The sequence below is a fragment of the Dendrobates tinctorius genome, unplaced genomic scaffold (genome assembly GCF_039654945.1).
Source record: "Dendrobates tinctorius isolate UK_male_01 unplaced genomic scaffold, ASM3965494v1 ptg000029l, whole genome shotgun sequence".
Classification (NCBI taxonomy): domain Eukaryota; kingdom Metazoa; phylum Chordata; class Amphibia; order Anura; family Dendrobatidae; genus Dendrobates; species Dendrobates tinctorius.
This window is the reverse complement of record NW_027361697.1, coordinates 8,331,553-8,344,420: the sequence shown is the minus strand read 5'-3', so window position 1 is coordinate 8,344,420 and position 12,868 is coordinate 8,331,553. Positions and strand designations below refer to the sequence as shown.

Below are 12,868 nucleotides of genomic sequence, written 5' to 3'. Positions count from 1 at the left end.
GCTACTTGCTGAAGATTTGATACAATCCCTGTTTTCTTTGCTGAAGATCCACCAGTTCACTGAATGCTCAGCCCGCAACACTGATTGGCAGGTTTCAGTACACTGTGCATAGGCAGAAAGGCATAGGCTGCCGATCAGTGGTGGGGGCGGTGTAATATGTAGCTCATGAATATGTAGGACTACCTGGCAGCAGGTTTACTAGTCCTCTAGTAATAATCTCCTGCTGAAAAAACAGTGATTTTATTAAAACTACAGCAAGCAGCCCCATAAGGGACACATTGCTGAAATTAAGAGTCTCTGTCTCTACATTATGCTGCTGTCATATTTGGTGGTGAAAACTTGGTGACAGATTCCCTTCATGTCAATTTTCTGTTGTTAAAAGCCTTCTCTTTGAGCCACATTTTTATCAAAATAGCAACTTTTCTTGTTTAAAGCCCCTTTCTACATATTTTTTTAAATAAATGGACAGTGCCTCTGTGGCCCAACTAATTTGTTACACGACACTGTCCTCATATACAGTGGGGAAAAAAAGTATTTAGTCAGTCAGCAATAGTGCAAGTTCCACCACTTAAAAAGATGAGAGGCGTCTGTAATTTACATCATAGGTAGACCTCAACTATGGGAGACAAACTGAGAAAAAAAAATCCAGAAAATCACATTGTCTGTTTTTTTTTTCCATTTTATTTGCATATTATGGTGGAAAATAAGTATTTGGTCAGAAACAAAATTTCATCTCAATACTTTGTGATATATCCTTTGTTGGCAATGACAGAGGTCAAACATTTTCTGTAAGTCTTCACAAGGTTGCCACACACTGTTGTTGGTATGTTGGCCCATTCCTCCATGCAGATCTCCTCTAGAGCAGTGATGTTTTTGGCTTTTCGCTTGGCAACACGGACTTTCAACTCCCTCCAAAGGTTTTCTATAGGGTTGAGATCTGGAGACTGGCTAGGCCACTCCAGGACCTTGAAATGCTTCTTACGAAGCCACTCCTTCGTTGCCCTGGCGGTGTGCTTTGGATCATTGTCATGTTGAAAGACCCAGCCACGTTTCATCTTCAATGCCCTTGCTGATGGAAGGAGGTTTGCACTCAAAACAGCCCCAAAGCATGATGTTTCCACCACCATGCTTTACAGTAGGTATGGTGTTTGATGGATGCAACTCAGTATTCTTTTTCCTCCAAACACAACAAGTTGCGTTTCTACCAAACAGTTCCAGTTTGGTTTCATCAGACCATAGGACATTCTCCCAAAACGCCTCTGGATCATCCAAATGCTCTCTAGCAAACTTCAGACGGGCCCGGACATGTACAGGCTTAAGCAGTGGGACACGTCTGGCACTGCAGGATCTGAGTCCATGGTGGCGTAGTGTGTTACTTATGGTAGGCCTTGTTACATTGGTCCCAGCTCTCTGCAGTTCATTCACTAGGTCCCCCCGCGTGGTTCTGGGATTTTTGCTCACCTTTCTTGTGATCATTCTGACCCCACGGGGTGGGATTTTGCGTGGAGCACCAGATCGAGGGAGATTATCAGTGGTCTTGTATGTCTTCCATTTTCTAATTATTGCTCCCACAGTTGATTTCTTCACTCCAAGCTGGTTGGCTATTGCAGATTCAATCTTCCCAGCCTGGTGCAGGGCTACAATTTTGTTTCTGGTGTCCTTTGACAGCTCTTTGGTCTTCACCATAGTGGAGTTTGGAGTCAGACTGTTTGAGGGTGTGCACAGGTGTCTTTTTATACTGATAACAAGTTTAAACAGGTGCCATTACTACAGGTAATGAGTGGAGGAAAGAGGAGACTCTTAAAGAAGTTACAGGTCTGTGAGAGCCAGAAATCTTGATTGCTTGTTTCTGACCAAATACTTATTTTCCACCATAATATGCAAATAAAATGAAAAAAAAACAGACAATGTGATTTTCTGGATTTTTTTTTCTCAGTTTGTCTCCCATAGTTGAGGTCTACCTATGATGTAAATTACAGACGCCTCTCATCTTTTTAAGTGGTGGAACTTGCACTATTGCTGACTGACTAAATACTTTTTTTCCCCACTGTAGGTGGACAGTGCCCAAAATTATGTCTGTATCATTAAAGCCAAATGGCCGCATGACCGCAAATGTCCAAATCCCGCTTTCCATGCATGAAGATATAAGCCCTGACGGATCCACTGACGGTAGGCTAATACGCAATGTGAACATTGCCTTAGAGGAAAATGTTTTTCAAAAGAGGAAATCCAGACAAAATAGTGTTTTGATGTATGTCAGAAATACGTTAGAAGATCTAATGGGGGCCATAAGCTCGGACCACCTTAAGCAAAGTCCCACTGACGTAAATGGCTTTTTGTCCAGAGGTCTGTGACTATTGACTTGAAGTCGTTAAACGCTGATCATGTCAGGCACTGGGGTAATCTAGAATTTTGGAAATCAATTTAACCCCTTCATGACAGGAGCTTTTTTGGTTTTACGTTTTCATTTCTTGCTCCCCTTCTATCCAGAGCCATAACTTTTTTATTTTTCCGTCAATATGGCTCTGTGAGGGCTTATTTTTTGTGGGAGGAGTTAGGAGACCTCTGGTTGTCATGCCGACACACTGGTGATCCGCGATCATGTGACGCGGGTCGCCGGTGAGCGCATTTCTGGCTGGATGGCCAGAAGCGCTTGTTAAATGCTGCTGTCACAGTATGACAGCGGCATTTAACTAGTTAGGCTGTGGGCGGATCACGATTTCACCCGCGGCTATTGCGGGCACATGTCAGCTGTTCAAAACAGCTGACATGTCCCGGCTTTGAGGTGGGCTTACCGCCAGAGCACACATCAAAGCGGAGGATACGGACATCGGCGTAATAGTACACCCGATGTCAGTAAGGGGTTAAAACTTAATGTGGACAAGTTTCTAAGACCAAATTTACACGTCGGTGCTTTTTAATGGACAGCACAAAGATGCGACACGAATGTTAATTTTGCAGACGGCTGGTCCCCAAAAATTAGAAAACTGATACGTCTTCTATTTTTGTCCAATTAATATTTATGGGAATGGGGCTGCAAAAAATTAAAAAATAAAGATACAGACCGCACACAGATTTTTAGCATACCAGATAAAAACATGTCACAGATGGTAAAAAAGCAGACACATGGAACGTAAATGGATGAAAACGGATCAAACGGATGAAAAAAAGGTCTTATTTATTTGCAAGGCCTGGGATAAATGTACACAAACTTGACATTAGATTTGCAGTAAAAAAAAAACAAAAAAAAAAAAACAACAACAAATTTTAGCAAATGCTGAAATGTTGATCCGATCATCGTCATAAGCACCATGTGAAGCTCCGCAGCTCCGTCCTGCAGCAGGAAAATCTTAGACTCAAGAACGTCTTGACTGCAGGTTGTTGTCAGTAATGAGATGGATCTGGCAATGGATTGAGCGCTCAATAATAATGTTGTTTGTGAGAATCTCTCCCCGTGGAGACGCTCACTCTGCTATTTATTATCTCTGGATTGTCTTGCTCTGAAAGCTTAAAAAAAAAAAAATAAATAAATAAAAAAAAAGACCCCTACCCGGCCACTTATTTCATCCCTCCCCCTCCAAGTGATTCATTTATAACCACTAGTAACAACGCTGCCTCGTATGAGGGGTTCCCTGAAAGTTACTGAATGTAGGGGTGACCTCTGAAATCAAATCAATCCCAACCCCCCCAAAAGAAAACGTAACTTATGATGGAAAAGGGTCCAGAGAGGAGCTGCGATGAGACAGAACAAAGCACTTAGGACTTGGACTAAAAACGATGAGAATCCCTTAGCCAGCACAGTGCCGTTACTAATCAGATCCCCTGCACCGACCACCTGTATCCCACCGGCACGTCACCCGATCAATAGTCTAAGTGAATTTACTTGTATGGACTCTCGGCTTGGAATAATGCTCCTCTCTTACCAAACACTAAATAATAATAAAAAAAAAACAAAAAAAAACGGACCTTGTATCTTCCAGGTACAAGGAAAGCCACAGACATTACCACTGGCCCAAAGGACACCATTGACAATGAAAATGCCACATAGAGTGGTACATGCTAAAGTCTCTGTAAAGAGGTTTATTAGCTAGCGGACACAATCAGTTGTTAGAGGAAACGTGTAAGATTTGTTCATTAAGGCCTTTTGGGGCCAATGATTGTATTCTGAAAATCCATTCTCTCTACTGAGAATAATAGTATCAAGGTTTCATCCCCTAATTTTTGGTTTGATAAGTTGCACCATACAAAAGGAGGTGTCCCCCAGTTTTCCCTCATGTACGTTATTCATGACATGCAATCGGGGTGTCCCGCTTATTTCGGCTATCCCCCCAGATGTTCACCCACCTATCTTCTAAGCTGTCTGGTGGTCTTACAGATATAATCTAGGGGGCAGGTGCATGTTGCTTTATAAAACACCCCAGAAGACGTACAATTTCCAAAGTTCCTGATAGAGAAGGTTCTACCCAATGATGCACTTTTGAAGACTTTGCAGAGGTCCATCCAATCACATGTACAGCAGTGGTCACATTTAAAGAAGACACAGATCCTTCTATCAACTCATGTTCCTGACTTTGGTGGTCTCTGGTACAAACTGTGCACCAAGCGATCACTGATCGATCTACCCCTCCTATATGTGCTGTTAGCGGTTTATAGAAAAATACCTTTCAGATTTGGATCTGCCAAAAGGATACCCAAATATTTTTTTTAAGAGTATGGTACACTATTGGCTTGATAGTCAAAAGTTCCAGTTACTCTGATGCAGTTGGTGTCTTTCTTTTCCTTGGAATTAAGCAGGGACGGTCTTTCTTTCCTCAATGCATCAGAGTAGGATCCGGGTCAAGGAACTGATGAGGGTAGCCCCTATCCTGGATTCTCTGGTACAGGTCAGCTGCTTGTGTTTTGAAGTTGCCTAACTGGGAACAATTTCTCCTTATCCGGAGAAACTGACCCTTTGGTGTTCTTCCCTTTTTCAAGGCTGATGGGTGGTGGAGGTCCCATTTTAACAGCCTATTAGTAGCCGTTGGCTTTCAGTACGTACGTGTTATAAGACTTCGATGTTTTTCTTTTTGTATGGTGAGATCCAGGAATGTGATCCTATGGGAGTGGAGACGTGTGCATATTCATTACCTTAATGAGCGGTGCCACGTGATCGCTCAGCGCAGGAAGAGCGGCCGGAAGCCGGCACCAACGAGACACAGGGCACGCTGGAGGAGGAGTATGATGTCTCCTGGAAGCCGGCTGCTGTGGGTGTCACTGTGCACGATATAAGAGAAATGAATATTTATTTCTCTTTAGCAGCGGCACAGGCTGTAGCCACAGCCGCTGGCTTCTGCCTCTGTGGCCCGTTGCTCCACCTCCGGCTTTCTGGGACAATAACCCATGTATAAGCCGAAGGGGGGCGTTTTCAGCACAAAAAAAAAAAATGTGCTGAAAAACCCAGCTTATACACGAGTATATACAGTCATGGCCAAAAGTTTAGAGAATGACACAAGTATTATATTTTCACATGATCTGCTGCCCTCTGGTTTTTTTGTGTGTTTGTCAGATGTTTTTATCACATACAGAAATATAATTGCAATCATATTATGAGTAACAAAAGGTTATATTGACAGTTAGAATGAGTTAATGCAGCAAGTCAATATTTGCAGTGTTGACCCTTCTTCAGGACCTCAGCAATTCTCCCTGGCATGCTCTCAATCAACTTCTGGATCAAATCCTGACTGATAGCAGTCCATTCTTGCAAAATCAATGCTTTTATTTTGTCTGAATTTGAAGGTTTTTGTTTGTCCACCCGTCTCTTGATGATTGACCACAAGTTCTCAATGGGATTAAGATCTGGGGAGTTTCCAGGCCATGGTCCCAAAATCTCTATGTTTTGTTCCCTGAGCCATTTAGTTATCACCTTTGCTTTATGGCAAGGTGCGCCATCATGTTGAAAAAGGCATTGTTGATCGCCAAACTTCTCTTGGACGGTTGGGAGAAGTTGCTCTTGGAGGACATTCTGGTACCATTCTTTATTCATGGCTGTGTTTTTAGGCAAGACTGAGAGAGAGCCCATTCCCTTGGCTGAGAAGCAACCCCACACATGAATGGTTTCAGGATGCTTGACAGTTGGCATGAGACAAGACTGGTGGTAGCGCTCACCTGGTCTTCTCCGAATAAGCCGTTTTCCAGATGTCCCAAACAATCGAAAAGGGGATTCATCAGAGAAAATGACTTTACCCCAGTCCTCAGCAGTCCACTCCCTGTACCTCTTGCAGAATATCAGTCTGTCCATGATATTTTTTCTGGAGAGAAGTGGCTTATTTGCTGCCCTCCTTGAGACCAGGCCTTGCTCCAAGAGTCTCCGCCTCATAGTGCGTGCAGATGCACTCACACCTGCCTGCTGCCATTCCTGAGCAAGCTCTGCACTGCTGGTAGCCCGATCCCGCAGCTGAAACACTTTTAAGAGACGGTCCTGGCGCTTGCTGGTCTTTCTTGGGCGCCCTGGAGCCTTTTTGGCAACAAGGGAACCTCTCTCCTTGAAGTTCTTGATGATGCAATACATTGTTGACTGAGGTGCAATCTTTCTAGCTGCGATACTCTTCCCTGTTAGGCCATTTTTGTGCAGTGCAATGATGACTGCACGTGTTTCTTTAGAGATAACCATGGTTAACAGAAGAGAAACAATGATGCCAAGCACCAGCCTCCTTTTAAAGTGTCCAGTGGTGTCATTCTTACTTAATCATGACAGATTGATCTCCAGCCCTGTCCTCATCAACACCCACACCTGTGTTAATGGAGCAATCACTGAAACGATGTTAGCTGGTCCTTTTAAGGCAGGGCTGCAATGATGTTGAAATGTGTTTTGGGGGATAAAGTTAATTTTCTAGGCAAATATTGACTTTGCAAGTAATTGCTGTTAAGCTGATCACTCTTTATAACATTCTGAAGTATATGCAAATTGCCATTAGAAAAAATGAAGCAGTAGACTTTGTAAAAATAAATATTTGTGTCATTCTCTAAACTTTTGGCCATGACTGTACAGTATACAAAAAAAAGTGATGAGGAGGAGGAAGGGGATGTAGATTGGGTTGTTAAATGTGATGTTGTTGGTGCATTTATGTGTCCGATGTGACAATATCAGATGATAATATCTCTAACGTTTGTTTAGATGTGACATTATATGCCCGTGTCACGATCCATTTTTGGATTCGTGGCATGTCACCACACTTAGCTTCTAGACTCCGCTGCCAAGCTCCACACCGCAGAGGATACCAAACAGGACTCCAAACTCCAGAAGTAGCTGACACCAGAGAGCTGCAACTGCACGTCTGGTCTCCATAGAATAACTATCACCAACACTCAGCTGATGCATCAGGTGACCATTTAAAGGATGGGGAGAGTGGTCACCACCCGGATCAGACGACCTAACAACTCTGCAGCTGCAACGGATTGCCAACCAGGGAAACTGATATTAACTCCCGCTGGTCCTGAAAGGAAAAAAGCTACATTTAAAACACAGTGGAACTAGAGCTGCCAAGAATCCAAAAATGGATCGTGACAGCCCGGTTGTCCTTAAATTATCCCAAATCTCTATTACTAAATTGTGAGTGTTTTCTTTCTTTATTAATAGATTGGAATTTCTCACCTGACATTTGAGGGGTAAAGTTTCTCCTTGTGGAGAGTGACATGCCAGGTCTGGCACGCCAGTATGAGGAGACTTAAACGCTTTGCATGCTCCTCTGGAAATTATAGGGAATCTGTCATCCCATTTTTCGACTATCAGCTGCCGGCGCTGCCATCAGGGCCTTATCTACAGCATTCTGTTATCTACGGCATTCTGTAATGCTGTAGATAAGCCCCCGATGTAACCTGAAAGAGAAGAAAAACACGTTAGATTATACTCACCGGGGGCGGTCCGGTCTTGGTCCGATGGGTGTCGCGGTACGGCACCTCCCATCTTAGGCTGGTTTCACATTTGCGTTTTTTTGCGCTTGAAAAAACCGCATACGTGCGCATGCGTTTTTTCCCCTATATTTAACATGGGTGCGCATACCTGCGCGCTGGCATGCGCACGTATGCGATTTTCATGCGCTGCGTTTTTTTGGGGTGTGCGTTTGTATTTTACAGACGCTACATGTTGCATTTTTTGGTCCTGCAAAAAAGCGCATGCGCACGTTTTGCGCTAAAAATGGCCATTATAGGCTATGGATGTGCATACGTGCGCACTGGCATGCGCATGTATGCGTTTTTTTAGCGCTGCGTTTTTTTGGTGGTGTCCACTTGTTGTACTAGTTATAAACTTCTAAAGTAAAAAAAAAAAAGTCTATATAAAGGAGGTGCCTGCCAAAACTCTGCCACTACTACACTGACAGATTGGAGAGCAGACAGTCACCAAGGAACCCATCTTCTATCAGCGTCAAGAATGTGAGTATATTACATTATATGCCTGTCCTTTTAAATTATGTATGTACTAATGATTTTTATTATTTTTACATGCAGTATGTCTTCAGAATCCGAATATTCCCCATCGCGGCAGGAAATGGCGCAAGCAGACCGTGAGGTGATTATTTTCGTGCATCTGGTAAGTATATCTGCTGCTACTCCAAATCTCTTACGTTTTTTTCAACTTTTTTAAGACATCATCATCATCATCTTCTGCGGACGGGACTACTGAGGGCGAAGAGCAGGAGCAAAGAAGCCAAGTCCCGGTGGTGATACGGAATGTATGTATCAAATGATTTGTAATGTTCTTTATTTTTTATCTTCTATTTTTACTCTTTTTTATGTTTCTTTTTTTTGTAACTTTTTATTCAATTTAAATTTGATTATTCTAATGAATGTGTTTTGTCTAGGTTCCACAACGGGATGAAGACGTCTACCTGGATAATGAGCAGCTCATCAACCTGGTCCAGGAGCGTGCGCCGTTGTGGGACAGCCGTGACCGGCTGTACAAGGACAATGTGGTGACCCGGCGGCTATGGAATGAGGTGGCCGCAGCGTTGATGGATGGCTGGGACAGCGCCACAGCATCCTCCAAAAAGGCGTTTAGTGAGTATTTCCCTGCTCTGTATTGTGCCGCAGTGACTGTTGTCCTTGACGGCACTGTTGGGTTTCGTGCTAGGTATATTCTAGCAGGAAACCCAACAGTGTCATCGGGCTCTACAGTGACTGCTTTGAGTATTGTATTGCTATATTGTGCCGCAGTGACTGTTGTCCTTGACGGCACTGTTGGGTTTCGTGCCAGGTATATTCTAGCAGGAAACCCAACAGTGTCATCGGGCTCTACAGTGACTGCTTTGAGTATTGTATTGCTATATTGTGCCGCAGTGACTGTTGTCCTTGACGGCAGTTTTTTTTTCCCCAACAGTGGACAAAGTCCGAACACGTTGGCGTTCGATCAAGGACCGCTTCAACAGTGATGTTCGTGCTGAGGGCCAGGTTAGCAGTGGATCTGCGTCAAGGACCAGAACTAGATACCGTCACTATCACGCGTTGCAGTTCCTAAGACCGGTCCTTGCCACGAGATCGTAAGTATTATAAATTTTGGGTTTTTATTTTTATTAATCTGTGTTTTTCTAATCCACAGCTGATGCTTCTTGTAAAGGCATGGTAGTAATGATTTTCCTTTCTTCCACAGCACCTGGAGCAGCACCCTGCAACCTGGCCCTGGAGCGGTCCTTCCTCGGACGTCCTCTGACCCGTCCCAGCCATCCGACAGCCATGAAGCACCTTGCAGGTCAGCCACACACATAGCTGGTGACCAGGAAGCTGGGCCATCAGGTGTTCCCCTGTCCCAGGTCTCTGCCACTGGTTATGCGGGCACTACCCGCCAGCGGCAGAGGGCCTTGGACAGGAATGTCTTGCCCGAGTTTATGGCTTTGAGCGAGGCCTTTAATTCCAGCCTCAAGTCGCTGTCCGACAGAGTTGAAAGCGGTTTTGCACTCATGGAACGTGGTTTTAACCACTTTGAACACCGCTTCAATTCTGTAGAACAGCGCCTTGACCGTCTGGAGGCCGACCTCAACAGACCAGCACACCATTTTTTTAGTAAGATTGAAAAGGGCATGGCGGAACACCTTAGTCCTGAGCAACAGCTGAATGTGCTGCAGGCCTGCAACAATGCTTTCTTGCAGGCTATGCAGCATAATCGGTACGGTCAGCAGTCAGTGGTGTCATTTCCACCTGTGCCACCATTGACTCGCTTCACCTCACTACCGACTTGTGCTGCATACCACTGCACGGATACCTCTATTCAAAGCCAGGACACCCACCGTTACACCACCACAAATCTGAGTGCAGCTGGTCACTTCACCGACACCACCATGGCAAGCGCTGCTCCTGTCTGGAGCACCACCGCCACTCCCATGCATGCGTGGAGCTCAGCCACCACTAGGCAAACATGGAACAGCCCTGCCGCTACAACAACATGTAGTAGCCCTGCCACCACCACTCCGCAAACCTGGACCATCACTGCCGCCACCAGTCCTCCTGCAAGGACGAGCACTGCCATCCAAGAACAGCAGCAGCAGCCACCTCAGCAGCAGCCACCTCAGCAGCAGCCACCTCAGCAGCAGCAGCAGCCACCTCAGCAGCAGCAGCAGCCACCTCAGCAGCAGCAGCAGCCACCCCAGCAGACGGGGGACCTACACTCAATATTTGCCCCAAGTTCAAGGCGAAATCAATCAAGGCGGGCATTGGGCCAAAGTCGGTCCAGGCACACAAGCCTACGGCGACATGCCATTACAACAAATGTACCTGAACAGATTTCCTCTCCTCCAAGTGTTCCTAGTTTAATTCCCTTAACTGGACTACCTTCCCCCACAAGTTTTGTTGCCCCTTCCCCTCAAACACCGTCTTCAACTGCAAGTGTTGCATATTCCCTGCACACCCCCAAATTGAAACCATCTGCCCCCAAACGCCGGAAAAAATAATTTTTTGGTTTATTTTTGTGATTAAAAATAAATTTACATTTGTGGTTCACCATTACAAAGTTTCATTAACCCCTTACCTACAATTGACGTAATATTCCGTCCATGTGACCATGGACCTAATTACCATGGATGGAATATTACGTCACCATGATCAGCGGCGCCCACGTGGTGAGCGCCGCTGATCGCGGCCGGGTGTCAGCTAATTATCAAAGCTGACACCCGGCACAATGTGTCAGGGGCGGTCACGGACCGCCCCCGACACGTTAACCCCTTGCACACCGAGATCAAACGCGATCGCGGTGTACCGGGGGTTAAAGGGAAGCATCGGCAGGGAGGAGGCTCCCTCCGTGCTTCCCTGAGCCCCCCACAGCAGCGCAATGTGCAGCGCTGCTGCGGGGGGCTCCTTTCCTCAGGCCCCCGAATCCAAGATGGCGACGGGGGCCTTCGGGGGCCGGAGGAAGCTGGCTTCCTCAGTGCCTGCAAAGCGCAGGCATGAGGAAGTCTGCAGCAGTGCCTGTGACAGATCGCTGATCTGTCACAGTGATCTGTGATGTGACAGATCAGCGATCTGTCACAGGACAGTGATGTCCCACCTGGGACAAGGTAATAAAGTAAAAAAAAAAAAAAAAAAAAAAAAAAAAAAAAATCGCTAAATAAATTAGTAAAAAAAAAAAAAAAATATTCCCCAATAAATCCATTTTTTCAAAATAAAAAAAACCAAAAACAATAAAAGTACACATATTTGGTATCGCCGCGTCCGTAATGACCTGCCCTATAAAACTGTCCCATTAGTTAACCCCTTTAGCGAACCCCTTAAAAAATAAAAATAAAAAACGAAGCAAAAAATAATGATTTATTATCATACCACCGAACAAAAAGTGCAATAACGCGCGATCAAAAAGACACATATAAATATCCATGGTACCGCTGAAAACGTCATCTTGTCCCGCAAAAAACGAGCCGCCATACAGCGTCATCCGCAAAAAAATAAAAAAGTTATAGCTCGCAGAATAAAGCGATACAAAAATTATTATTTTTTATATAAAATTGTTTTCATTGCAAAAAACCGACAAAACATAAAAAAACGACCAAAATGAGGTATCGCTGTAACCGTACTGACTCGAAGAATAAAACCGCTTTATCAATTTTACCGCACGCGGAACGGTGTAAACGCACCCCCCCAAAAGAAATTCATGAAATGCTGGTTTTTGTTCATTCTGCGTCCCAAAAATCGGAATAAAAAGCGATCAAAAAATGTCACGTGCCCGAAAATGGTACCAATAAAAACGTCAACTCGTCCCGCAAAAAATAAGACCTCACATGACTCGGTGGGTCAAAATACGGAAAAATTATAGCTCTCAATATGTGGTGATGCAAAAACTACTTTTACAATAAAAAGCGTCTTTTAGCGTGTGACAGCCGCCAAACATAAAAACCGCCATAAATAGTAAATCAAACCCCCCGTTATCACCCCCTTAGTTAGGGAAAAGTAATAAAACTAAAAGAAAATGTATTTATTTCCATTTTCCCGCTAGGGTTAGGGTAGGGTTAGGGTTAGGGCTAGGGTTAGGGGTCAGATTAGGGGTGTGTTGAGGTTAGGGTTGGAGTTATAATTGGGGGGGTTTCCACTGTTTGGGCACATCAGGTGCTCTCCAAAGGCAACATGGCGTCTGATCTCAATTCCAGCCAATTCTGCGTTGAAAAAGTCAAATGGTGCTCCTTCCCTTCCAAGCTCTGCCATGCGCCCAAACAGTGTTTTACCCCCACATGTAGGGTATCAGCCTACTCAGGACAAATTACAAAACAACTTTTGGGGTCCAATTTCTCCTGTTACCCTTAGGAAAATAAAAAATTGGGGGCAAAAATATAATTTTGCGGAAAAAAATGTTTTTTTTATTTTCACGCCCAGGCGTTATAAACTTCTGTGAAGCACTTGGGGGTTCAAAGTGCTC

The 12,868-nt window shown here is 44.6% G+C and overlaps 1 protein-coding gene across 2 annotated transcripts in view; it reads right to left on the bottom strand.

Annotated features, from left to right (window-relative positions):
* ACBD6 (acyl-CoA binding domain containing 6) overlaps positions 1-12,868 on the bottom strand; it is a 112,666-nt gene that overhangs the window by 30,599 nt on the left and 69,199 nt on the right. The window contains exon 7 of one of the 2 annotated variants that reach the window (XM_073571352.1): positions 3,176-3,507. The exons of the other annotated variant lie outside the window; for it this stretch is intronic. Within the exon in view, the coding sequence (XP_073427453.1) occupies positions 3,421-3,507 (87 nt within the window). The 3' untranslated portion in view covers positions 3,176-3,420. Of the gene's footprint in view, positions 1-3,175; positions 3,508-12,868 lie in introns of those variants that run through there. 2 annotated transcript variants of the gene reach the window in all.